This window comes from Callospermophilus lateralis, chromosome 3 (genome assembly GCF_048772815.1).
Source record: "Callospermophilus lateralis isolate mCalLat2 chromosome 3, mCalLat2.hap1, whole genome shotgun sequence".
In the NCBI taxonomy this organism is placed as follows: Eukaryota; Metazoa; Chordata; class Mammalia; order Rodentia; family Sciuridae; genus Callospermophilus; species Callospermophilus lateralis.
In genome coordinates, this window is record NC_135307.1 from 117478845 (window position 1) to 117505969 (window position 27125).

At 46.4% G+C, this 27125-nt stretch overlaps 1 protein-coding gene across 4 annotated transcripts; it reads left to right on the forward strand.

The window, feature by feature from the left end:
- Positions 1-582: 582 nt before the first annotated feature.
- Positions 583-25696, forward strand: Ppcdc (phosphopantothenoylcysteine decarboxylase). Of its 4 annotated transcripts, none has more exons than XM_076851109.2 (6): positions 595-633; positions 5350-5549; positions 19736-19831; positions 20681-20809; positions 24628-24796; positions 25425-25696. In XM_076851109.2, exons 2-6 carry the CDS (start codon positions 5424-5426, stop codon positions 25508-25510), a joined length of 606 nt encoding a protein of 201 aa, XP_076707224.1. In that variant the 5' UTR covers positions 595-633; positions 5350-5423; the 3' UTR covers positions 25511-25696. The 4 variants fall into 4 exon arrangements, with proteins under 4 accessions (XP_076707225.1, XP_076707224.1, XP_076965291.1 ...); XM_077109175.1 differs by lacking the exon at positions 595-633 and adding an exon at positions 4427-4631; XM_076851110.2 differs by lacking the exon at positions 5350-5549 and having other exon boundaries at positions 583-633.
- The last annotated feature ends 1429 nt before the right edge of the window (positions 25697-27125 follow it).

Consider the following 27125-nt stretch of genomic DNA (forward strand, 5'->3'; position numbering starts at 1 on the left):
GAGCAGCCTCAATAAACACAAAGGTCCTGAATGCAGGAAAATGAATAAGGTAGGGAAATGCATCCAACATGCTTTCTCCTGCTGTTTTCCCTTTGCCCTCCTCTTGGAATGCCTTTCTGGTCACCTATCCTGGTCATCCTTCCAGATTCATCTCAGGTGACTGACTCCTTCGTAGAGAGGGCTTTCCTACCTGGAATGTTGCTTAGGTCCCTCAGTTTCCTCATGGAGAACCTTATCCTGTAATTGTTTTCCTGTTTGTCTCAAGAGCAGAGCCACATCTTATTCATCTCTGTATCCTTTGCACCTTAAACAGTAGGGGTGTGGTACTATTCAATATTAAGTGCCTAAGTTTTGAATTGTGTGTGTGAATGTAGGATAAAGGTGAGGAAGTCCTACAATTAGGCAAGTGAAGAGCTTGGAATCTGTGAGTGTCCTATTCCCTCAGTGGACTACAACTCCCAGAAGGCAGAGGAGTGGACTACAATTTTTAGCGTAGACTACAACTCCCAGAAGGTTGCGCAATCTCTGTGCGCTCTCGTGAGGCTGCGTACCGTTCAGGATCTGTGGGAAGGGCAGCCAAGATATCGCGGTATTTGGTGACTGCCTACGAGACGCGCCCGGTGTCTGGCGCGGGTGAGCAGTCAAAGGGGCTGGGAAGCTGGGTCTTGGCGTGCTTGATGGGGAGGCGGGAGCAACTGTGCTTGCGGCTGTGTGTACGTGGGGGTGGATCGGTGGGGGGATATTTCCGCGTGTGGACGTATAGACAGCCCGTACAGCCTGTGAGACCTCACCTACCGGTACTCGTGGGGGCCCGCAGAAGCAATAGGGACCCCTGAACCCAGAGTGGGGGATATGTATCCACACGTGTGTCCGCTCATTTTGACTTGAGTTACTCTTGAGATTTTTTGTTCTGCGCTGTTTAATTCAGTAGAAGGAGGCTTTATAATTTCTCACATTTAACGCTCACTTTTAAAAAAACAAAAGCCATGTGAGTCAGCTTTAGGAAAGGAGCAAGGGCTTTCCAAAGGGCAAACCGTATTTTAATTAACTAAAAAAAAAAAAAAAAAAAAAAAATTGGTATTTGGAATTGAACCTAGGAGCGCTTTGACAGAACTAAATTGCTGAGAGGGGCCTCGAACTTTTGAGCTCCTGTCAGGAGCATCACTGGGATTACAGGCACCACCGCGCCCAGTCGGACAGTATTTTAAAAGGTAGTGAAATCGAAAAATGAAAGCTCTAGAGTGTTGGATTTATCTGTAGGAACCTCCTGAAAATACTGAATAGCATGTAAAATTGAGCGAGGGCGAATTTTGTCAGAAGAGAACTGCCTGCTGTCCTTTGAAATATTTGGAAACTGTTAGACAATAAGAGGAGAGCTTCCCAAGTTAGGCCAATGGTGGGTGTCCTGGAGCAGGGCTTTTCTACATCTGCCTTAGGGGCTTGGAGGTAGTCAGTCACTACAATCTAATAGCTGGAGTGTGTGTGGGATCTTTCTCTCTCCAACATGTGGCTTCCTGGACAGGTGCCCACAGGAAATTTCAGGATCAGCAGAGTCAAGCATGCCTATCTCTCGTTTGAGAGAAAAGTACTCTATTAGAAATACCAAGGCTTTGAGTGTTTCCAGCAGAGTTCCTTGTCTTACCTAGGCTTAGAGAAGTGTTTTAATTTTTCTTTGGGTTTTGGTGCAGAGTGACACTTTGAGAAGCTACAAGTTATTCGTTGTTGCTGGGGTAGATGATAGAGTGTATTGATTGGTAGAAGGTCAGCCTAGGTCAATAGTGAGGGGCTTTGATGGCAGGCTAAAGGATTCGGGTTTTTGTTTTTAATATGCCAAGAATGAACTTAGGGCTTTACACATGCCTTTACTACTGAGCTGCATCCCCAGCCCTTTCAGGAGCCCTGCTTATCCATCTTCCTTTGGGCCTGTTTTGTCTTAGGTTCCAGTCCCTCATCTTTCCTGAATTGGGCTCAGCTTATTCCCTGTCTGGTCTTGCTTACCTTGCTTCCTTTTTTAGCCCTAGTTCTATTCTGGTTCTACTCTTGACCATGGTGTTACTGGCAAATATCTCTGAAATCTTTCCATTTTGCCCTTTATTTAAACTGCTCAGAGAGGAAAACTTAGCCATTGCATGCTGAGGCTCCTTGCTCTTTCTGATAATCTTTCTAAAAGAGAAAAGCCAGGTACAGTGGTGCATGCCTATAATCCCAACAATTCAGGAGGCTGTGGCTGGAGGATTGCAGGTTTGAGACCAGCCTCAATTTAGCAATTAGCAAGACCCTGTCTCAGATTTTTTAAAAGGGCTGGGGATGTAGTTCAGCAGTAGAAACATACCTAGCTTTAATCCCCAGAGCCAAAAAAAGAAAGTGGGGCAGGTGGGGGATAGGAGGAATAGAAGCTCCCATTTTTCTGGATGTGGGTTACCTGCATGGCTGGTGCCCTGGGACCTTGAGGCCCAGTAATCATGGCCTTTAGCACTATAACCCACCTGTTTGCCAACTGGCCCCTGCCCCATACTGAGGATTGTTACCCAGGGGTACTTTACCATTGAGCTATATCCCCAGCCCCTTTTTTTATTTTATATATTTTTTTTTTATTTTGAGACAGGGCCTCACTAAGTTGCTGAAGCTGGTCTGAAACTGTGATCCTTCTGTCTCAGCCTCCTGAGTTAGATGTGTGCTACTGTGCCCATCTTCAATTGATTGGTTACTGTAGCCTGTTTCGTAGGAATTTTTCAGTTTGTTTATAAAGGAGGTTCAGGGGCTGCAGAGATGTAATTGAACTTCTGGTTTTGCAGGAATCTCCCTGTCCTAATAGGATAGGCTAGGGTGGAACAGGGTCGGGGTTTGAGATCTGGCAGGTAGGTTTCCCCAAAGAACCAAGAATGTGCTTCTGTTACCCACCAATGTACTCTGACAAGAAACTGGCTTAGAGACCCTGTGGACCTTGCTAGTTGCTTATAGGGCTTTTTAGTTCCCAGATGAACTCAATTCTTCAACTCTGAGCCAGCATAGCCCTGGCTAGGCCTGAAATAGAAATTGAAATTGCTGGCAAATGGAACCCTGGGGGGTCTTGCTCTAGGAAACCAGCCTATGCTTAACCCCTACTGAGAAGGATCTGAATCCTTGGAGACCCTTCCATGTAGAAGTGGGATACTGGAGCCAAAAATCATCTGCTCACATGGATATATACTAAGAGTTAAAGGCAAATATTGGGCAGAGAGGACCCCATGGAACCATGAAGGTAGCCAGTAGAAACACAGCTGTTCACCAGTTCTTCCTCTGGGTCTGTTGGGTTTCCCTCATGCTGCTGATTCTGCCCTTTTCGAGCATCTTCTTAAGACCTTCTCCCTTGTACAAAGAGCCTTTACCACTGTCTTTTATGTATTGACTCGGGCTTCTACTGGAGGAAGCTTGAGAGAGAAACCCATCCTAACCGCATTTGGCACATGAAGGAGACTTAGGTTGCATATCAAGTCAGAAGTATAACTATGAGCAGGATCCAGGGCTTCTGATTCACAGGCCACAGTGTCTAGAGGGTACAGCCTCCTCCCCACTATACTGGGAATTGAACCCAGCATTCCCAGCATGCTAGGCAACTGATCTGCCAGTGTGCTACTTCTCCAGCCCCAGCATGCAATTTATCAATCATTCAGCAGATATTCAGGACTGCCTGGTAGTAGGCTAGTGACTGGGTGTTATGGTTTAGATATGAAGTGTCCCCCCAAAATTCATGTGTGAGACAATGTGAGAAAGCTTAGAGGTGAAATCAGGTTATGGGAGCCTTGACCTAATAAGTTCATTAATCCTCTGATAGGGATTAGCTGGGTGGTAACTGTAGGCAGGTAGGGCATGACTGGAGAAGCTAGGTCTATGGGGGCGTGCCCTTGCAGGTTATATTTTGTCTGTGGTGAGGGGAGCTCTTCATGCTTCCTGGTGCCCTGTTCCAAGCTGCTTTTCTCCACCACACATTTGCACCATGATATTCTGTCTCCCCTCAGGCCCTGAGGATTGGATTTGTCCATCTGTGAACTGAGATCTCTGAAACCATGAGCCCCAAATAAATTTTTCCTCCTCTGAAGTTGTTCTTGTCAAGTCTTTTGGTCACAGCAATGAAAAAAGCTGACTAAAACACTGGATGGTTAAACATGATCACACTGCAGGGAACTTGCTGTTGGAGGTAGAGGCAAAAAACTTATACAAATTGAGTCAGTGATGACCAAAAAGGTACATGGTAGAGAAGGACTCTTTCAAGTAATTCTGGGTGTGATCCCTGTCTTCTTAACCTTACTTATAGATTCCCTGATAGTAGCAGCTGTATTTTCTAGAGGTCCTTTGCCCAGAGTTCAGTCCTCAATGATTGTTGCTGATGGAGTGTGGTTTGCTGGCCCAACTTGCCAGAATACAGGTTTTGGTATGTCCCTCAGTTCTCTTATGAACACTCAGCTGTGTGTGATAGCCCACCCTTTTAATCCCAGCTATTTAGGAGTCCAAGACAGGAGGATCCAAGGTCAAGGCCCGAAACCTGACACCTCCCTCGCCTGCCCCCAAATTCAGGAGCACTTACATCTGAGAGTCAAAGGAGGAAATCAGCTAGCTGGTCCCATGGCGTGGCCTACATCTGCTTCTCCTTGGTAGGTTGATGCTCAGGCTGATCTACAGAGCCATAGAGGCCAAAATCTCTCAACTGCTGGGAGTACCCAGTCCCCCTGGTTGCCTAGGGTTCTGCCTCACAAGCATCTTTGGACTCCATCTCTTACTACCATTCCCTTGGACCAGTCAGCCTGGTCTGCTGCAGTAGTTCCTTTTACTCTCCATCTTTTCACCCCCAGCCTCCTCTACACTCTTGGGAGCACCAGTACCAGCACCATCTTTCTCAAATAAAAACTCCAGGGTCTCACTGCCCTTGACATTCTGACCTCAACCTGATTTTGCAGCCTTATCCTAATACCTACATCACACTTCAACCTCACTACTGAGCTACTTTCTGTTCTCCCAACTTACCACCTCCTTTCAGGTCTTTTCACCTTTATAAGATTTCCATCTTTTGAAGTCATTTCCTCCTGTTTCTGGAAAAAAATGTTCCTCCTTCAGGATTCAACCTGAATGTCTTTTCAATGAGATAGTCACCATACCTGGTATGACCCTTCTTCATAGCATTTGCCACATTACATTGTAACAGGCCTGTGTGGGGAGCGGGGTCTGACTTTCTAATCACACTGTGTTAACAGAAGCTGGGACTGTTGATCTTCTGAGGCTCGCTGGCATCTGGTGTAGGGTCTAACATGATATTCTCTGTATATATTTTGGTTGAATGTGTGAGTGAAAAGGTAATCATTTGTTCTGCTCTAGATGCTAAGACCTGACAGAGCTTTATGAAGTCCAGGCTTTGCAGGCTCCCAGAATTTTAAGCCATTAGACCCCACATGGAATCATGTCCAGGTGCTGCATCCTTGGTGGAGAGAAAATTCCATGTTCTTGTGGGTGTCACTGGAAGTGTTGCTGCTCTGAAGTTGCCTTTTCTGGTGTCAAAGCTTTTGGACATTCCTGGGGTGAGTATCCTCTTTAGACAAGTGTAGTGGCCTCTAACATTAGACAGTCATCATTACTATACTATCATGTAATGATAGTAACTATTGTATAATGATACCAGCCTATTTCTCTTCAGTGTGTGGGATTTTCTTGTACTGGGAATTGAACTCAGGGTGCTTTACCACTGAGCTACATCTGCAGTCCTTTTTTTTTTTTTTTTAATTTTTGTTTTTGTAGTTGTAGATGGACAGAATGCCTTTATTTTATTTGTTTATTTTTATGTGGTGCTGAGGATCAAACCATGCTAGGCAAGCGCTTTGCCACTGAGCTACAGCCCCAACCCCCTCCCCAGTCCTATCTATCTATTTATTTATTTATTTTGGAATAGGGTCCCACTAAATTTCTGAAGACCTTTCTAAATTGCTAAGACTGGCCTTGAACTTGTGATCTTCCTGCTTCGCTGGGATTGTAAGCATGTGTCACCATGCCTGGCAGGATTTTCTTTTTCTTAATCATGGTATTTGTGGAGCTCTTCTGGGTGTGTTGGTGTGTGGGCCGTGTAAGCAGGAGCTAGATTAGATTAGATAGTATGGACAGGATATGAAGGGAGCTGGGGAAAGGATGCTGTGGATGGGGGTTTAAGTTCTTATACACTGACCCTGAGAGCCCGTGAGATCCTGTGGGGAGGAGGCTGGCTGAGTAAATACAGCAGGTTCTCAGCCCCCACTTGTGCCTTGGGCTCCTCTGCCCCATTTTCACTTGGTTCTGAGCACCGGGGTTCTATTTATTTGTTAGACACCATGGTTGTCCTGTCAAATGCACTGAAATCTCAAAGGCTCCTCATTGCCCACAGCTCTGGTTTCAAACTTTGCTGCCTCAGGTGTTTGCAGATGCCCACGTTGTTTTGAGGTTGGAAACTCTAGCCCCCATTCTTGGCTAGGCCACTTCAATTTTGGTCAGTTTCATATTTTGGGCAAAAGTTCAAAGCCTTAAATAATGTGAAATCCAATAGACGACAACCCCACAGCCCTGTGGTTTGATTTGATGTGGAACCATTTGATGTGGACAAATGCCATAGTTTTGGGAGCATTGTTATGTCACTGATGAGGCCCAGGCTGTGCCTTTTCCTTGTTTATCTGCTTAGTCCCTAATGTAAGGTGGCCCAGGCAGCTATATCTGACATGTCCAGCAGGGCGCGGTGCTCACCCAGAGATGACTGTGAGGACAGCCATGGGGTCTGGGAAAGCTTGTTTCACTTTTTTTTTTAATGTTCCACAAACTTCTACCCAGAAAGTCACCCCCTCACCCCACCTTCCAGGCTGGGATAAGCAGTGAAACTGCCAGCCAGACCAGAGGAGGGAGGGAGGAGAAATTCACGGCTGCTTTGAGACTGGGTGCTGTGGTTTGGGGGCAGTGCTGTCAGGGACTGGCTACCCTCTTGTGTGCCCAGAATCATTGGTAGGAGGTAGACACCTAGAGCCTTGAGGGTGGGAGACCTGGAAGGGGTTGCAGCAGCTAGAGCCTCTGTCTCCACCCCCTGGGAAAGGAGGGAGCCATGTAGTTCCTTTTCTCAGAGACCCAAAGCAAGTGAGTTTCCGGGACAGGGTGGATGGGGGCAGGGAGTCCTATCCCAGGAAACAGATGGGCAGCCTCAGAGCTAGGGGAAATGGCAACCCCGCCACTTCCTCCCATCCCACGCAGCCAGCATTTATGGGGGGTGTGAGGAAAGGGTTGCCTGGAGCAGGGAACCTGTCCAGCCTACCCCAGGCATTTTAGCTTGGGTCTCCTAGGAGGACAGGCCATGTCTGGAACAGGACTTGGCCCTCCCTCTCTGGCTGGGGTTGAAACTGGATCGAGGCAGCCAGAGGGCACTGAGCTGGGAGGGAAGCCTCTTTACTTTGGAACCTGCCCTTCTCATTTTAAAATAGGGATAATTATTGCTACTTATCCCCCATGTGCTTGTCAGGCACCATGAGGTGTTGGCTGGGGACACAGATGACAGAGATGACAGTTTGTCATCTTGTGCAAACAACTAGGCTCAGTGCTTGGCATGCAGAAGCACTTAACAGTGTGTGTGTTTCCTGTCTACCACCCCCACTTTCCCCCGTGTCCTATCCTTGGGCCAGCAGCATAGTGTGAGTTATTGGGGTTTGTGAGAAAGCCATATGGAAAAAGCCATGGAACCACAGTTTCCCTGACAAAGTGAGGGTCCTCATCCCTCTTCAGGTAAACAGCTCATCATGCCTAGCTTTGCTAATTATGTTCCTGTGAGACATCCCATGTTTACCTAGAGTTGGCCCCAGATGTTAGACACTACTACCCTTCCTAGTGGTCCTGAGCTCCCCATTTCTCTCTTCTGCCCTGCCCCCCAGCAGGCTTTGTCCCTTGGAGCAGTCACTTTCAACTCTTTGCCTGCTGAATTGTGAGTTCATGTGCACAAGGCTTTACTGAGCTCCCTTCAGGTCACCGGGATTGACTAGCCATTGAACAGCTGGGCTGTAGGCTGCTGGGAGCTGGGCAATTGTGCAGACCTGGCTCATAACTACATCTGATCCATCAGTATGTGCAGGTCTCCCGGAGAGCCACTGATATAAAGGTCATTGTGCTGCCACTCCAGAGCCAGATCAGGGAGACTGTGGTGGCCTATGGCAAGGGGTGGTTTTAGTCATAATCTCATACCAGCAGCCGGGGAGAGAAGATACCCTAAAGTCCTCAAGCCTATATGTGGGAGGGGGGAACTGGTAGGGGACAACCCTATGCTGAGAGAAGCAGCTGAGCAGAGAGGATATCTGATGCTGGAACTCTGGGAAAGTCAGTTCTTTTTGGCTTAAATTTTCTTTTATCCATGCAGTTAAGGGGAGACAGGTACTCAGATGTCCATCTCCAGAGCTTCTGTCAGGTGGATACTAGAAGATTCTAGATGTGAAGGCAAAAGGGACTAGGACCTATAGGTAGCCTGAGGTTGGAGTCCAGGAGCTCCAGGGGGTTTGGATTTTTTAATCATCATGTAATTGGGCAGCAATTACATCTGGGCTGTTAGTTCAAATCACTCTCTGCCCTTTGGCTGGCAGCCTGGCTTGCACCCTTCAAACTTAGAAAAAGACAGACACCAAAGTAGCTTCTCAGGGCAGGTATTAGTGGCTGAGAGGTAGAAGAGGATTCTAAATGTGAGAAACTTTCCACTAAGGAAGTACATGGGTCTTTAGAGAAGGATAAGTTTCTAGAATGTCCATCAGGACATGTAGAATTGCCAAGGATGAAGGAAAGAGGGTCTGGCTCATATGCAGTACAAAATAAATTCTGCTTTTCTGGAAGAACATTTGGCAATATAGAAATTTTAAGTGTTCTTAGCTCTTTAAACTATTTAGAGTATATTTATAAAAGTTGACCATATGTATAAGAATGTTCATTATAGCATTGTATATCATTTCAAAACAAAATGTTGAACTATAGAAAGCTGTGGTATAACTGAGCAAGACAGTGTGTGCCTGTGATCCCATAATGAGGCAGAAGGATTGCAAGTTTGAGGCCAGCCTTGGCTATTTAGCAAGACTCTGTGTTAAAATAAAAAGGACTGGGGATATAGCTCAATGGTAGAGTGCCCCTGAGTTTAATCCCCAGAACTTAAAAAAAAAAAAAAAAGAAAAAAATACAAGCAAGCTATGGTGCATTTATGGCATAGCCTCTCAATGAGTTAGTTTGCAGCAGTACAGAAAAATGAGGTGTACCTCTCATACTGACGTGGGACTATTCTTGGGATAGAAGTGAAATAAGCAGAGAGTAGGAGATGGCACACTTCACCTACAGGCCAGATCCAGCCCATTGCCTCTTTTTGTACAACTTGTGCCTAAGAATGATTTTCGCTTTTTTTTTTTTTTTTTTTTTTTGTAGTGCTGGGGATCAAACCCAAGGTCTTGTGTATGTGAGACAAGCATTCTGCCACTGAGCTACATCATCAACCCCAATTTCTACATTCTTAAGTGGTTAAAAGAAGTTTAAAAAAATGAGCTGGGGGTTGAGGCAGTAGCTCAGAAGTAGAGCACTTGCCTAGTATGTGTGAGGCACTGGATTTGATCCTTAGCACCACATAAAAATAATAAATAAAATAAAGGCATTGTGTCCATCTACAGCTAAAAATATTTATTTTTAAAATGAGCTGGGTGTGGTGGCATACTCCTGTAATCACATGTGTGTGGGAGGCCAGGGCAGGAGGATTGCAAATTCAAGGCCAACCTTGGCTAACTTAGTGAGACCCTGTCTCAAAATAAATACATAAAAAAGACTGAGGATATAGCTCAGTGGTAAAACGCCTCTGGATTCAATCTCTAGTACCAAAAAGAAAAAGCAAGGAATTCACCTTTTAGAGTCCATAATGTTTCATTGGCACACAGCCACACCCATTCACTTACGTATTGCCCATGGCTGTACTTGCGCTCCTCCAGAGTTGAGTAAATGGGACAAAGCCCAAAACATTATCTGGCCCTTTATAGAAATTTTGCTGACCTCTGGAGCATAGTGTGGTTCCTCTGTGTGTTCACACATGTGAGTTTTTGCCTGCGGTTTTTTCCTCTGGAGGTTGTTTCCCTTGCAGAAATAGGCTTATTCTTCATTTTGCATCATTTTTTCAATTTTCATTTCCTAAATTATGTATTTGTTTTCTTTTTTTTTTTTTATGTCAGTGGACTTTTGGTCAGGGATTATGGAACATTCGCTGTAACTTTTTCCTTTTTTTTTTTTTAAAGTGGTCACTGAGGAAGGAGAGCAGGGGAAGCCAGGCCTGGTTTGAGGTTTTCCTTTCTTTCCAGGAAGAGGCCACCTGCCTGCTCTGTAGTCTTGCTGTGGAAACTCTGAGGCCTGTATTTGTGCCTCTGTTGGCTTGAATGGTCCCTTTCTCCCTGCCCTGCAGACCTCTCCCCTGCACCTGTAGGGAGTGAGCTCAGAGGCAGCCAGCCCTGGGCTTCAGACAGAGGGTCCTGCACCCCAGTGTCCTTCCATGATGCCCTAGAACAATATCCCCATGGAGAGCCTCTATAGCCTGCCTTTTTGGTTTTGTTCTTGGGAATTTTCTTGAGTTAGGGAATGGCACAGCATGAGATGCTGATATGACTAGAATACCAACTCCCCCAGGAAGCAGGTGAGAGAATGCCTGTTTTCTGCAGGCAGAAACTCACATGTGTGAAAAGTGGGAAAAGCCAATGGATTACAAAAGGACCCAGGTTTCCCAGTGTGCTGGATCAACACATAGAAACCATGTGGTCAGAGAGGAAAAGAGACTCACTCGCCTGAGATCTTTCAGCAAGTAAGTTGGCAAAACTGGGCTTGAAGCCACGTGTCCTGACTTCTGTCAGCAAGTAAATTTGAGGTCAGACTTGGAACTTGGACATTCGTTGCTTAAGCCTACCAAAGCTGCCAGGTTGAGAACCCCTAGGAATTATGGACTTTTGCCTTGGTCTGACCTGCTTTATAGTTAGGAGTCAGGGTTCTATGTGCCCCACCTCTGAATTAGACTGAGCCCTTACTGAGGGCACAGCTCCTGTCTTGCCAGCTCTGGCCCCATGGTGTATAGTAGATGTTTGCTGAGTTGAGGCATCATTATGAGACATCGAGATACTTAGGCATTTGTTAATGAAGCCACCTCCACAGCTCCTGTCCCATGTGCTGACTGCACTGGGTACCAAGAGTCCTTTTACTTCAAGTATACCTGACACCTCCATGCTCAGGTTAGAGTCAGTGGTATCTTTTTTTTTTTTTTTTTCTTTCAGAACTGAGGATGGAACTCAGGGCCTCATGCATGCTAGGCAAGGGCTCTACCATTGAGCTACACCCCCAGCCCTTTTTATTTTATTTTGAGAAGAGGTCTTGCTAAGCTGCTTAGGTTAACCTTGAGCATATCCTCCTGCCTCAGCCTTCAGAGAAGCTGGGATAATAGGCGTGCCACCACCATGCCCCACTAGGTCCTGGGCACACATCAGGAGCATGTCACTGTCAATACTGATGGGCCCAATGTCAGGGTCCTCTGCTGTACATGCCAGCCCAGAGACCTGAGCCACCAATGCCCTGTGCCTTGCCTTGTCACAGTTTGAGTCCCTGACTGATAGATCCTCTTAGAATCTTCTTTGCTTTCCTGTGGAGCCATCATCATATTCTCCACTACAAACTTCAGCTCTTCTGTGGTCACTCAGCTATAGGTTCCAGCTGGGGCTTTTCTACTTTGCATATACTAGAATTTCACCAACCAGTATGATAGCTGCTAACCCATTCAACTTTAAGGTAATTAAAATTAAATAAAACCAGAAATTCAGTTCTTTGGTCACATCAGCCACCCTCAAATGCTCAATGGCCACGTGTGACTGGTGGCTATTATGCTAGACAGCTTAGACAGGACCATTTCTGTCACTGCAGAGAGTTCTGTTGGATAGTGCTGTAGAGTAGTGGTTTTCCACCGAGGCAGTTTTGCCTCTCACAGGACAATGGACAATGTCCAGAGACACTTTTTGGTTGTCAAACCAAGAGGTGGTGGTGCTGCTGCCTAATGATTGTAGTGGGTGGAAGACAAGGATGGGCCATGAGATTTGTCTCATCCTTTTGCTGCAGAGTACTTTCTGCACTGTTTCTTTTGATAATCTGCCCAAGAAACTACCTGGGCCAGACTAGGGTCCTAAAAGTAGAAGTTGAAGTGTCACCCCCAAATTCTGTTTCTATTTCCCTTCCCTGCCTCTGCAGGAACTCCATACTCCAATTTAGGAACTCCATCCTTCTGACTGGGATTCTCTCTTTTTTTGGGGCGGGGGGGTGGTATACCTGGGATGAACTCAGGACACTCAACCATTGACCCACATCCCTAGCCCTATTTTATATTTTATTAGAGACAGTCTCACTGAGTTACTTAGCACCTCGCCGTTGCTGAGGCTGGCTCTGAACTTGCGATCCTCCTGCTTCAGCCTCTCGAACTGCTGGGATTACAGGTGTGTGCCGCTGCGCCTGACTAGATTGGGATTCTTGATGTCTCTTTAGGAGGGTAAAACAAATCAGACTTTCAACTGGTTTCAGGAAAGAATCTCTATAAATGTTAGACAAAATGCAGACTGTGCCAGGTGTGGAGGTGCACCCCTGTAATCCCAGTGGCTCGGGAGGCTGAGGCAGGAGGATTACAAGTTCAAGGCCAGCCTTGGCAATTTAGTGAGGCCCTAAGCAACTTAGCATGATCCTGTCTCTAAATAAAATATAAAAAAGGGCTGGTTGGGGGGTGGCTGACATTGTAGCTCAGTGGCAGAGCACTTGCCTAGCATGTATGAGGCACTGGGTTCAATCCTCAGTACCACAGAATAAATAAATAAAGGTATTGTGTCCATCTACAACTAAAGAAAAAAAAAAATAAAAAGGGCTAGGGATGTGGTTCAGTGGTTAAGTACCCCTGGTTTCAATCCCCATTACCAAAAATGAAAATAAAATAAAAATGCAGACTGCTTTATGGAATAGGGTCTTAGCCAGGTCTCAGTCTTATCACACAAAAAAGTCCAAGCTAAAAATGTTAGAGGTAGGGCTGAGGATGTAACTCAGAGGTAGAGAGCACAACTTAGCATATGTGAGGACTAGGGTCCAATTCCCAGTACTGAAAAAAGAAAGAAGAAAGATACAAAAACTATTCTTAGGGTTCTCTGCAGGAGAGCAAGCAAAGAGCTGCCTTTCAGGAATGTTGTAGTATACAGAAGACTGGTGTGTGTGTGTGTGTGTGTGTGTGTGAGAGAGAGAGAGAGAGAGAGATGTGTTTTTTTTTTTTTTTTTTTTTTTTGTGGTACTGGTGCCCAGCCCTGCTTCTGTCAGGTCCCGTGAGGGTGTAAGAGAAAGCTCAAGAGAGTTCCTGGCCTTGAGGTGTTTGTGACCTACCAGGCAGGGCTCCTGGGCATTTGCTGGGAAAAGGTCAGGGTGAATGAGTGAATAGTCTTAATTATTTAGTAACTTAGAAGGTAATACCACATGCTTTAAAAAAAATGTATACAGACCCACACCCAGCCCTTGGCTCCCAAGACCTTTTGGCTGAGTGAATGAAGATGAAAGAACAAAGCCTGCAGGGCTGGTGACTCAGATCAAGTTGGTATCCCTATAAAACCAGAAAAACGAGCCTGGGCCTGCCCTACAGCACTGGGGGTCAGGTCACTGCCAGGAGAGGTGGCTGCTTCAGTGGGGCCAGAGAGGGGCTTGGGGAAGGACCTGCCCATCACATGTTCTTCACTGTACCCTTCAGGTGAAGACACTGACCTAGGAGGCTTCCTCACAATGTGACTGAAGCGTGGGAGGATACACAGGCTGAGAGGCAGAGGTCAACTAAAGTGCTTAGCTTAGCAGAAATCAAGTAGGACTATTGCCCAGGGTGGGAGACCCTGGGTGGGGGGGTGCAATATGAAGGCTCTGAGACCTTGAGTAGAGGAAAGAAAGGTAGAGCCAAGAGGCAGGAGAGAGCCCTTGAACAAAGGGAATGCCAGTTGGGAATATTTCTGAAGACTGGCATTAAGGTATAGACCCTTTGAGAGTTGGCAGGAAGTTTGGGAGTTGGGGAGAATGAGGGCACTAGATCCTCAAGAAGCAACTTTCTAAAATTCAGAGTAGAGAAGATGAACCGGGGATGTTCTCTTTCTTTCTTGGTATTGGGGGTTGAAACTGGGGTGCTTTATCACTGAGCTACATCCCGGCCATTTTTATTTTTATTTTTATTTTGAGACACGGGCTCAGTGAGTTACTAATTGTGATCTTCCTGCCTTAGCCTCTGAAGTCACTAGGATTATGGGGGTTTGCCATCATATGTGGCTTGGGACATTCTTAAGTAGCCAATAGTTCAGGATGGTTGGGAAGCTCTCAGACATGAAAGACAGCCATTCCCATGAGAAAGAGGAGGCAGTGTGTGAGCAGCTGCCTGGGAAGCCCCCTATCGAAGGAGATGGAAAGCAGTTAAATAGAAAGGAACACACGCTGCTGCTGGGGTTGTGGCTCAGTGGTAGAGCGCTTGCCTAGCATGTGTGAGGCACTGGGTTCGATTCTCAGCACCACATATAATGAATAAAGGTCCATCAATAACCAATAAAAATAAAAAAGAAAGGAGGACATGTGACCAAAGATGAAGTTAGAGCACAGAACAGAGGCCCCAGAGTGAGCTGAAGTTTATGGGGAAATTTAGGAAGAACAAAATGACTCTACATATCAATATTGGGGAAAAGAATAATGGAACAGTGTCTGGAGCTTGAGGCCAGTGGTGTGACACCGGTGGGGGATGGGAGGAATCCCTTATGTCCCATTTCATTTCATCTTTTGAGGTTTAAAAGTAGGACAAACAGTGGTTGGAGATCCCTGAACTCAGGTTGGGTGATTCATTTCCTAACCTGGACTAGTTCTGGTCTGGGGTACTGAGGTCACAGAGAGTTGATTGGTGGCCTTCAGAATGTGTTGGAAGGAAATACCAGAGGAGCCAGAAACTGGAGATGGCTAATGTCCATTTATCAAAAAGGTGAAGGAAGGGCTGGGGCTGGGGCTCAGTGGTAGAGCGCTTGCCTAGCATGTGTGAAGCACTGGGTTCAATTCTCAGCATTGCATTATAAATAAGTAAAATAAAGGTCCATTAACAACTAAAAAATATTTTTTAGAGAATTTTTTTAATATTTATTTTTTAGTTTTCAGTGGACACAACATCTTTGTTTGTATGTGGTGCTGAGGATCGAACCTGGGCCCCACACATGCCAGGCAAGCGCGCTACCGCTTGAGCCATATCCCCAGCCCCTAAAAAATATTTTTAAAAAGGGTGAAGGAGGTGGGCTTTACAGATTACTACAGACAGGCTGTGAATGCTTTAAAAAGCATTTTGGAAATGGGTGTCTCTGGGGCTAGGTAGTGCTTACTAGGAAAGGCATATTGATTGTAGTTTATCTTGGATATGAGGTAGTAGTTTTGGATTTAGATAAGACCTTTGATGGAATTTTATGACATCCTCCAGGACCATCTGGGAATATTGTCAGCCTGTTTATAAACTCATGAAACACCTTACTTAGAGTTCATTCTTGATTCTTTCTCACCCCCAACTCTAACCCACACCCCAAGGCAGTGGATCCTGTGGAATATCTCTGTCCTTGTCCTTATCCTTGATGCTGATTTGGATTAGTATCTCTGGGGGCTACTGATGGTTACATGAATGCCTAGAGGTGCAACAGGATTGAGATCTCAGGATCTCCCAGTAAACTGACAAACTACGGGCCAGTCTAGTAAGGGAGGATTTACCAGGGAAGAGTGAGGGACTACTTTTAGGACCAGAAAGATAACTGCTCATGTACAGTCTGAGGCTGGTGGCTTAGCAGCAGCATGGATGAAAACTTTTTGAGTTTTTGGTGATTGCAAGCTGCGTATATATCAGCAGGGGGGGCATAGCCACCAGAGTTGCCCTTGTGGGCTCACCTGCATTGACAGACACGTGGGGCTGTGATACTCCGTGGGAGTTTGGTAGTAAGTAGGGACACCTGCTTGAACTCCTGCAGGCAGAGTAAGTACTTCCCACCTTTGAGTTTTTCAGTTCTGGAAATTAATTTTATTTCTTTTTTGGGGATTGGGATTTCACCATGTTTCCTAGAGTGGCCTTGAATTTGTGTCCTACTTTAGCCTCCTGAATAGTGAGGATTATAGATGTGCGCCACCACACCTGGCTTTATTTTTACTTCTTTTTTGATTTTCTCACCTCTGTTTTTCAGGTCTTTCCTTCTGTGATTCATTATTAGATTTTTTGCTTCCTGTATTGTCTCTTCTGATTTTCACATCTTTAATCTGTCATTATCCATCTTTTTATCTTTTTGTTCTACTTTCCAGAAGATTTATTTTAAACTTGTATTGAGTTTCTTATTTCACTCTGATTTTAATATCCAGGAGTTTTTTTTTTTTGTTCCCTGAATATTCATTTCTTAAAAATAGCATTATGTTCTTGTTTCTTCAATGTGAACTCTAACCTTTAAATTTTCTTCTCCCAGCATTGTCTCTGAGTTTCTGTTTTCTGCTAATCTAATTTCTGTTGCTAAAGGTCTTTCCACAAATGTCTGATATTCCTTGGCTCTTCATTTTTGGGTGGGAAAAGCAGATTTTTGGAAACTATTGTCATAGCTAGGGACCCCACTGCCCTGTACTCAACTGGGATGAGATGTTCTGACAGATTTAGTATCTGAAGGTTTCCTTCCCCACTATACCCTTATGTTCCCAGGATCATTTGGGTTTTCCAGAAAAGACCTCACCAGTCTCCTGCCTGGTAGACCCAGCATTCTTAGGATATAGTAAAATTCTCTGGCAGCCTGTAGATACTTCTGTTGCAGAATTTCTCCTTTGATGTCTGTCTGCCAAGTGTTCCAAATCTGACAACACTTGGGATGGAGAAGGGTGATATGTTGGCAGTTTGGGATGGTGCTGGGGGGCTTCACTGTCCTTTAGCAGATGGTGCAGTCCATCTACATTTAGCTGTCTGTCCCTCCCACCTTCTCAGGTACTCAGCACCTCCAATTCCTGAGATTTCCTTGGGCTCCTTGTCTCAAATGGGCTTTTTTCTTAGCTGCCTTGTAGGTTCTCGGAATTTGGTTTTTAAATCTCATCTCATCTGATCTCATTTCATCTCTAATACTTCTTTCCACTTCTGTCTTAAATGTATTGACGTGTCCTAGTGGCTGTCACTTTTTTCTCCTTTTTGTTCTTGGGAGTTTTAACTGGAAGTTTATTCTTCTGTTTAACCTTTATGTATCTTTGGTTTGAAATGTGTCTTTTTAGACAACCTATTGATGAATTAAAAAACATTCAAGATGAGCATTTGAATTTTGATCAGGAGTGCAACTCATTATATATTTACGCTAATTCCTATTACACTACTACTTTTGCCATCTTTTCTCTCTCTCTCTCTCTCTCTCTCTCTCTCTCTCTCTCTCTCTCTCTCTCTCCAGTACTGAGGATTAAATCCAGGGAGCTCCACATCCCACTGAGTCACATCCCTACCCTTTTAAAAATTTTTTATTTTGAGACAGGGTCTTCCTAAGTTGCTGAGGCTGGCCTTGAACTTGTGATGCTCCTGCCTTGACCTCCTGTGTTATTAGGATTATAGGCATGCACCATTGCACCCTGTTACTTCTGCCATCTTACTTAATGCTTTCTACTTTCTGTCTGCTGCTGCTTCTCCTTTTTTTGTGTAAATTGAATTTTCTTCTCCTGGTTTGAGAGTTTTACATTGTTATGGTTATGTTAACCATAATCATGGTTATGTTAACTTTTTATGTCGCACACTTCCCCATGAAGAAGTCAAGACCCTCAGCATGGTCCCCTCTCCCTCTGCTCTTTCTGCCTGTGCAAGTGCAGTAGCTTCTCCAGGCCTGGATTCTATGGAGAGACAAGGCAACCCTGCTTACTTGCCATTTTGCTCAGAACTGGACAAAGTTTCTTGAGGGCTATCTTAGAGGAGCCTCCAGCATTCTGGCAGTTTGGTTTAAAGGACCTCTAAAAAGTCCCTGAGGTTTGGAGCAAGTCCTGGGGATGGTAGATTCTTAGAGGAAGTGGTCAGGCAATGGACAGGTCAGTAGAGCCAGGAGCCCCAGACCTTCAATTGTTCCTTAGTTCTTCTCTGTGACATATCTGCCCCTGGTCCCAGCTTTGCTCTCAGGTGCTGTGTAGACTATGGCTACCCCCACTCCCTGTACTAAAGACAGAAAACAACAGGAAAGTGGGCCTCAGGGGAATAGTAGGAGGAGTAGTGACTAGGCTGAATTGGCATGGGCATTGTAAGGTCCTTGCTTAGCATCTGGATGGCCATCTTAAGTGACAGCCACCATTTTAAGAAAAATTTTGCTTTCCTACTCAAGGGCCTATCTGAGAAAGGCTCACCACTCTCTCATACCAACCCCACCTTTAACCGCTTGCGTTAGGACCCACCTGGCCCCATAAAAGTCCCGAACCCCAAGCCTGTTTTGCCTCTCTCTGTCTATTGAGAGATGGCCTTTATTTGTCAGCTCTGATAAATAAACTCTTGTGTGTATCTCGGCCTGGTCTCCGTCTTTCATTTCTCGCTCACCCGACTCCTGGTTCCTCACTTTCCTTTCAGACATGCCCCATCCAAAGGAGCACCCTGACCAATGCCACCAAGTCCTTATTAAGTAGGAATGTGGATCCAACAGCATCAGAGTTTTTGCTTTTGCACAAGAAGTCAGGAAATTGAATTTCCTGTGTGAAATCTTCCAATCTCCATATTAGTTCACAAATGTTTATAACCTGTGCAGGACACACAGAGTGTCTGCAGGCTGGCTCTGCTCCAGATATTGTTGCCCTAGCCCATTGCCGTGGTTAGTCATTGATTCTGTCCATGTCACCTTTGGTTCTTTTCCCTCTGGGACTCAGTATCCTCTCCTAACTCAGTGGTTTCCCCTAAAAGTGTGGTTTCCCACACCCTTCCCCTCCAGCCCTTTGTTACTTTGCCAACTAGTTAGTCTGACATCTTCTTTTACAGATGATGGCCAGCCCATCTAGGGCCTTTCACACTATGTGTGCTTTTTCTCTCAGCCATTTGTTCTTTTGAGCAGGTTAAACACCTTCCTTGTTTGTATTAGTGATTTGTAAATGGGTCAGGTAAAGGGAAACTCATTCTCCCCTATGAGTGTTGGGCACACAGGATTGGCTTCCCGGGAGCCTGACTGCAACCTGAGCCCACGAGTCCTGTTCCTAGAAATAGAGAAGAAACTGCTCTCACTGGTGTGTGGATGCAGACTTAGCTTGCCAGTCCCAGATCTTGTGCCTTGGCCTGCAGAGGGCAGGACTGCCATGTGGCACAGAGCTGGTAAGCTGTTTCTGGCACCCCTCCTGCCTTCAGTGGCCTCACTAGTTGCCTTGGGTTCCCTGTCTTAGCCCCTGGCCTCACTCTGCCTAAGTGGCAAGAGTTGCCGCTTTATATGCACTGGATAGTTTGTGACTCAGTCCTCAGTGGCCCCTCAGATGGGGAAGTGAAACAGCTGCACCTGGCCAGGCCTGACCTTTGGGTGACAGCGGAAGTAGCTGTACAAACATGGGGCTCACTGCTCTGGGGGAGTCCTCTCTTCAGCCAGGCTGTGAGGAAAATGTCTGGCTGCCTGGCCCGTGTGTGGCCTCCAAGTCTGTAGCTCTAGTAACAGTTTCTCCCTCCTTTTCTCTCCTTTCCTCTACTTTTTCTTGGTGACAGCTGGAAGTCACAGTGGTTACAACTGAAAGAGCCAAACATTTCTACAACCCCCAGGACATTCCTGTCACCCTCTACAGTGATTCTGATGAATGGGAGGTTAGTGCTGGGCCCCTAGGGCTGAGTTCCGTTGCATTTCTACCAAAAGGACAGAATTGTCCTCCCTTAGCCTATGGTCCTGGCGGCCAGAGCAGACAGGCTGGGCTGAAGTCAGCGGTCAGGGCCATCTGGGCAAAGGCGAAGAGGAAAACATCTGTCTAGCTTCTGGCCTGCGGGAGGCCCACAGTCCCTCCCTTCCCAGGCAGAGCTCAGCTTTGGCCCAGTGCCTGAGGTTGAGTGTCCTTGTACTTATCTGGGCTGATGAAACCACAGAGGAGCTCTGTTCCCACCATCCTTGTCCACGTGGCTCCTGGCGTCAGGGCTGTGGAAAGTGCCTCACTTCCCATGGCCTCCAGGCTCTGCCTCTGCCCTCCTGTGGAGGGGCGGGCACTAGCTGACCCACCAGACACGGAGGGTGGGCCTCACAGGGATGCCCTGCCAGGCATTTTTAAACATTCTCAATCTTGAACATTTTTGGCTGGCTTCTTTCTTCCAACCCCGCCCCCTCCATTTCTCATCGCCCCAGAGCCCTTCCACTGGCTTGGACAATCCAAGCATCCGCCTCAAGCAGACAGGCCAGGAGTTCCCTGCCAGATGTCAGTTCTGTTGAAAACCAAACCATAAAGGGAATAGCTGAGAGAGACAAGGGGCGTTTGTTTCCTCAGGCCTGGTTTCTGTCAGGCTGCTGGCTGCTTGGCCAGTGCTTGCCAGCCGAGCTGTGAGAGGGAACTGTGGTGGATTTGAGCAGGGAGGTCAGGTGGTCTCCCTGGGTTCCTGGTTTGTACCTGGATTGCTTTGGTCCCCTCCCCCTATCACATAGAGAGTGACACTGTTTCCTCCCTCTGCCAGATGTGGAAGCACCGCTCTGACCCAGTTCTCCACATTGACCTACGGAGGTGGGCTGACCTGATGCTAGTGGCTCCTCTCGATGCCAACACCCTGGGGAAGGTGGCCAGTGGCATCTGTGACAATTTGCTTGTGAGTGACTCCCTGGCATCCTCATCCCTCCCTCTCCCACTTTTCTGAGCTGCAGACTTCCTTGTACAAGAAGACCTATTACTTTGGGACCCAGGTTTGCTCAGGAAGAATGTGGTGCCCCTGGCTCCACTGCCCCTTTCCCCCTAGTCTCCAGCAAGTGGGCAGCAGACCTGGGCCTGCAGATCCATTGGACTTGCTGATGCTCTCTTGGTGTGTCCACCTCTTGCCTACCTCCCAGTGCTCAGTCAGATGCCCAGCCTTGGCCCCATGCTTTCTTTGTCATCCATCATGGCTGCCTTCTGCTGTCCATTCCCTCCCCCTTCAGCTCTGCCTCACCATCTGGATATATGCACATGTGGGCAATCTGATAAGGGTGCTTACTTCCTCATAGATCTCCAATAGAAACATATCTCTTGTAGCTCTTTAGCCCCAAGGCTAAGATTCAGTTTTCCTGTGTATTAGAGAAAGTTTAGAGAGAAAAGAAGAAAAAGTCAGAACAAGAGATAATTGCCTATGAACGGTGGAGGAGAGGTTCAGATATACAAAAGTAGGAATTGGCTTAGGCCTCTGTGATAGCCAGGGAGCTGTCACTCTTAAAGAGGATCTGCTGGTCTCCTGATTTGATTATATGATCATCCTGGAACTATTTGGGTGTGATTTTTCTACTTCCTCTCTCTTTCTTATTATCTTTCCCCCATATATTAAGCTTTCACCTCCCATGTCCTAGGGACTGTGCTAAGGACACAGAGGGCTTTCATTATGGAAGAAGAGTAGTTTTTTGTTTTTTGTACTTGGGATTGAACCTAGGAACATTTTACCACTGATATACAACCTCTTTTATTTATTTATTTATTTTTTAAATTTTGAGGCAGTGTCTCTAAGTTACTAAGAATCTCACTGAATTCTTGAGGCTGGCTTCGAACTTTTGATTCTCCTGACTCAGATTCTGTGTCACTGGAATTATTACAAGCCCTGGCAGAAGAGGGTTTTTATCATAGTCACGTGTATAGTGACTGATGGGTGATGATGGTCTTAAGTGACCATTAGTCAGTCCATTTTTTAAAAATTCAGTACTGGAAATTGAATTCAGGGGTACTCTACCACTGTGCTATGTCCCTAACCCTTTATTTTTAATTGATTTTTATTTTGAAGCAGAGTCTCACTGAACTGCCCAAGCTGGCCTTGAGCTTGAGATCCTCCTGCCTCAGCCTCTTTAAGTAGCTGGGATTAAGGTCATGCACTACCACACCAGGCCCCAGTTAGTCCTTTGATAGCAGAGTCACTGCCTTGCTTTAATGAGAATGTGGTAGACATTCAATAAAATACTGTATGTATGTGGTCAGAAGTAATTTTCCATATGTCAACCGCTGGGAGTTTTTTAGTTTACCATGGTGAAAAAGGTGAATACTAAAGTTGGATTAGGGTTTTGTGGGGGTCAGATAAGAGATAATTAGTGAGCCTGTCAGTGAGCCCCACCGTGCTGACTGTCAGGGGGATCTTGAGGCCTTCCTGGGGAATCTACTAGTGACTTAAGCATCTCTTGACCAAGAGCACAGGCTGAGCAGAACACGCCTGGATGGTGTGGCCCTGAGCAAGTGCAAAGAAGGAGATCTGAGAGCAGCATTATCAAGATTGCCCAGTAGGAGTGGGTGCAGTGACGCAGGCCTGTAATCCCAGCAACTCAGGAGGCTGAGTCAGGAGGATCAAAGCCAGCCTCAGCAATTTAGTGAGGTCCTAAGCAACTTAGCAAGACCCTATCTCAAAAAGGGCTGGGGATGTGGCTCAGTGATTAAGCACCCCTGGGTTTAATTCCTGGTACAAAGGGAAAAAAAAAGGGACTGGAGCTATAGCTCAGTGGTAGGGTGCCTGCTTCACTCGTGTAAGGCACTGGGTTTGATCCTCAGCACCACATAAAAATAAACAAAGATATTGTGTCCATCCACAACTAAAATAAGAAAGATAGAAAGAATGCCCAATAGTGTTGGAACCTGGCCAGCAGGCACTAAAACAAAAGAAATACCCTGTTGCTTTTCTTGAAGCAGCTCAGAGTGGGGTGGTCTGTACCATCCCACCAAACTCTCAGATTCTCACTGCCTGGTCAGGGGCGTCTGATGTGCTGTAGCACACCCACCTCAGAGTTCAGTCTCGGCCGACCTCTCTAAAAGTTCTGTCTCCTGAAAGCTCTACTTCCTTTTTTTTTCTTCAAGGCCATTGCCACTCCCTGAAATTTTTGGGGTTCTCTCCTCCAGAATTGGCAGTAGAATATGTTCCCAAGTCTGGCTATTTGCCTCAAAGGAATTCACTTGAAGGCACAAATGTTTCAAAGAATATCAAATGTTATAAAAATTGAACTGTCAGCATCCTTGGTATGTGGGTTGTGTGCTTTCCTTTAATGATGGCTTAGAAACCCTAGCCCAGCCCCCGTCTCCATACCACATACACACAAGGGGCTCTTCTAGGTGTGCTCAGGACTTCTGCAGAAGTATCAGGTGGCATGGGGCCAAGAGGAAGTGTGACTGAAACTGTCCACTCATAACCCCGTTGCACATTGAGAGGACTTGATGGGAAACGAATGCTAGTGTCTGGGATGACGCAAGCAGACAAATCCTGAGGCTCTTTGCTGGGAGAGGGCAGGGGCACCAAGGGATCAGGCTCTAGCCTGTGCTGTGCATAGCATTGTTCTCTGCACATCCTCTTCTTTTCCCAGATGGACTCCATTTCTGGGGAGGAGTGTTCCAGCCACTGACTCCCCAAGGAGCTCCTGGCCAAGAGGAGGTGCCTGGTGTAGTCAGAGCACAGGGAAACTTATTTCCCCCTGAGGCAGCCCCCAACCTAATAAGCCTGTCCTGTAGTAATAACAGGAACTACCGCCCTGAAAGCTTGTTCTTGGTACCATTCCCTATGCTAAGAATTTTGAAAGCATTCACACCCTCAGTCTTCACAGCCACCCAGTAAGGGGGCCCTTTTGCAGAGGAAGCTGAGGCCCTGGCATTAAACAATCTGTCCAGGTTCTCACAAGTAGTTTTTATACACACACACACACACACACACACACACACACATATGATTTATGCAACCTCAGAACTCAAAGCCTATGGCATTAAGGACTCTGAGCTGTTAGGCCCTTCCGCAGCTACTCTGGTCTGTACTTCAGTGGGATGGCCTGGCTTCAGGAGACAATAAGGTTGCCCAGTGCAGTGAAAGGTTACACAGGCTGTGTTTGTCCAGGTGTGACTTTGGGCAGCAGTTCACCCTGCAGGGAACTATGGCTTGCCCATCTGTGAAAGGGGCAGGGCTTTTCTCCTAGGGTCACGATGAGGGTTCCTGAAATAAAGTATGAGAGAAGGTATTTGTCATGTGTTGGATGTTTTCATTGCCATGGTTTAATTGGCTCAGAAGTAGAGTTGGTGCTAGGTAGGTCTCCCTATGAGCAATCTGGTCCCTAACTTTCTGGTGAACTGCAACACCTGCCTCTTGCTCCCCAGGGTTGCTTCTACCTAAGAGGCACAAGCCAGTGTGGAGAAGGGTCAAGCTTAGATGTGGGGAGACTACACACAGGAGGGAGGTCTGCTGGAGGTGGCTGAGCCATTGAAGGCATTGGTTGAGCACTTGCTGTGAGTAGTGCCTGTGCCAGAGCTTGAGGAAAGATGGCGAGGTTTGAGGAGTCCCCTAACCCCAGGGACATGAGACAGGTGGCACCCAGTCATCCTGAGCCTCCGACTGGGCTGCTGACTATAGCCTGGAGGACAGTGGGGATGGTTTAGGAGGGCTAAGAAGGGGTGGTAGGCAGAGGAGCAGGACCTCCCCCTTCTTCACAGACGTGTGTCATCCGGGCCTGGGACCGCAGCAAGCCCCTGCTCTTCTGTCCTGCCATGAATACCGTCATGTGGGAACACCCCCTTACTGCACAGCAGGTGGACCAACTCAAGGCCTTTGGCTATGTGGAGATCCCCTGTGTGGACAAGAAGCTAGTGTGTGGAGATCAAGGTAGGTATCTTATCAGGCTTACAGCCCATGACTGTGGAAGGGGCTCAGCTTTGGGGGTCATATTCTGGCCTGTAGTGACCTCGGGTAGAACTATTCTCTGAGCTCAATTCTTTTGTCTGGAAAATGAGAATCCTAATTCTTGCTTCTCAGAATTGTTAGGGTAAAATAACATAACACATATCAAATGCTTAGTAGAGGCCGGGCTTGGTGGTGCATGCCTATGATCCCAGGGACTTGGGAGACTGAGACAAGAGGATCGCGAGTTTGAGGCCAGCCTCAGCAACTTAGCAAGACTCTGTCTCAAAATAAAAACAGGCTGGGGATGTAGCTCAGTGGTAGAGCACTCCTGAGTTCAATCTTTAGTACTACAAAAATAAGTAAAAGTGCTTGTTAGAGTCGCTGGCATTTAGCATACACACTGTCAAGGATGACTAGTGGAATGATTCCTGGGGACTATTCTGGGGTGTCTTAGGAGGGGTTTGATGGGTCTTGTTGGTGCAGTGATGGGCCTGGCCTTTTTAGGCCTTTGTGTCTGGATGGGATGTGATGGGGAACTTTGGGCAGGGGGCTGCAAGCATTGTTAGCTGTCCGGCCCTCCCTTGATTACAGCACAGAACTTTGCTCCCAGGTCTGGGCGCTATGGCTGAGGTGGAGACCATTGTGGATAAAGTGAAAGAAGTCCTCTCTCAGCACAGTGGCGTCCAGCAGAGTTGAACTGATTTCTGTTATGGGTGTACCTCTGCACTCAGTGTGTTTTCTGGCCAAGATGGTGAAGAAGGGCATCATCAAAATATGGTGAAGATGTGGCTAGGGCTGTGGGTCAGTGACAGAGCGCTTACCTTGCAAGTGCTGGGTTTAATTCTTAGCACCATATAAAAATAAATAAATAAATAAATAAAGGTCCATCAATAACTAATAAAAATTTTTAAAAAATATATGATGAAGTGCTTCACCCAACCTGCGCGGGCAGCTGAACTTAAGGTCGCTCGTATGATTTCCCAGGGAAATCAAATAAAACACAGACACACTTTACCTTTAAACAAGCTTCTGGATGGCTCCGCTCTCTGCCTCAGGCTCCCCAAAAGGGAAAGCAAGAGAAAGTCAGGCAAGAGAGGCTGGTGAGAGAAAGAGAGAGTGTGTGCGTGCTTGAGCGGGAGCATGTTCAGAAGTGGGCTTTTATTGGGGGGACTCTTGTTCTTTAGAAAGTTCTATCCGAAAAAGGCCAGAAGGGGCAGGGTTACAAGCAACAGATGAGTGTAACTCAACCTCAGGGTTGACACCTACATCTGAAGACACACCTACTTCTTGGGCTGGGACAACGCCCAAGTCACTACAAAATGTAGTGATTGATTAGAGCCTCTTGCTTCAGGACTGGAAGGTGGGTCATTCAGAGTGGCTCCCCACAGTGAAGATTTCTGCATTTGCTCAAGAGGCCTCTGACCTGCTCCAGGTTAAACAGGACCAAAGGCGCAACTTCTTTCAACCAGGGGGTGCCTGCTTTCTATAACCCCTCCCCATCTCTTCCTGGGAGGGGTACAACAAGCTAGGAGAGAAAACTGCTATATGTCCCTGAACTCCTGGGAGGACTAAGTGACTGGGAGACTTCTATTTTTTCTCTTGCCCAGGAATTGCTTTTTGAAACACTAGCTGCAGGTCCCTGGCATGGCAGGCCCCTGGCCAGGCCTTGGGAGCTTCCATTTTCTGATGAGGTGCCCAAGTGTCACACAGTCAGGAAATTTGTGAGGTGGCAGGACTCTCAGATTTTCCACAGACCATGCTATGAATTTGGGGATTCTGGGAAATTAAAAAAAAAAAAAATATGTGATCTTTTAGGAGAGTCTGTCCTTTCTTTACAACCCATCTATGGTCTCAGAGATTTGAAGGCATTGATGGATCAGGCCAGGGAAAACGTAGGGTGATGACTGACTAGCACTCTCCTGTCCCCATATAATATGAGTACATACGAACAAAAGCCCTAAAACCAGACAGACCCTATTCAAATCTCAGCTCTGCCACTTACCACCAGTAGACCTTGGCTTGGGACTTTGCCTTTCTGATCCTCACTTTCTGCATCTGTATTATCATCCTTCCTTTGTGAAACTGTTGAGATTAAGTGAGGTGATTTGTGCAAAATACAGGTGTCCCCTTTATCCTCTGGAGACACATTCCAAGACTCCCAGTAGATGCCTGAAACCACATATAGTACTGAACCCTATTAATACTATGCATTTCCCCACACATAACATACCTATGACAAAGTTTAACTTGGAAATTAGGCACTGTAAGAGATTAACAACAATAGCTAATAATAAATTAAACTATGCTGTAA

Coding starts and splice junctions, on each gene's coding strand:
- Ppcdc (XM_076851109.2), top strand. CDS start 5,424: ATGGAATCATGTCCAGGTGCTGCATCCTTGGTGGAGAGAAAATTCCAT. Junction 5,550..19,735: donor AGCTTTTGGACATTCCTGGG/GTGAGTATCCTC, acceptor TCTTGGTGACAG/CTGGAAGTCACAGTGGTTAC. Junction 24,797..25,424: donor GCTAGTGTGTGGAGATCAAG/GTAGGTATCTTA, acceptor CTTTGCTCCCAG/GTCTGGGCGCTATGGCTGAG.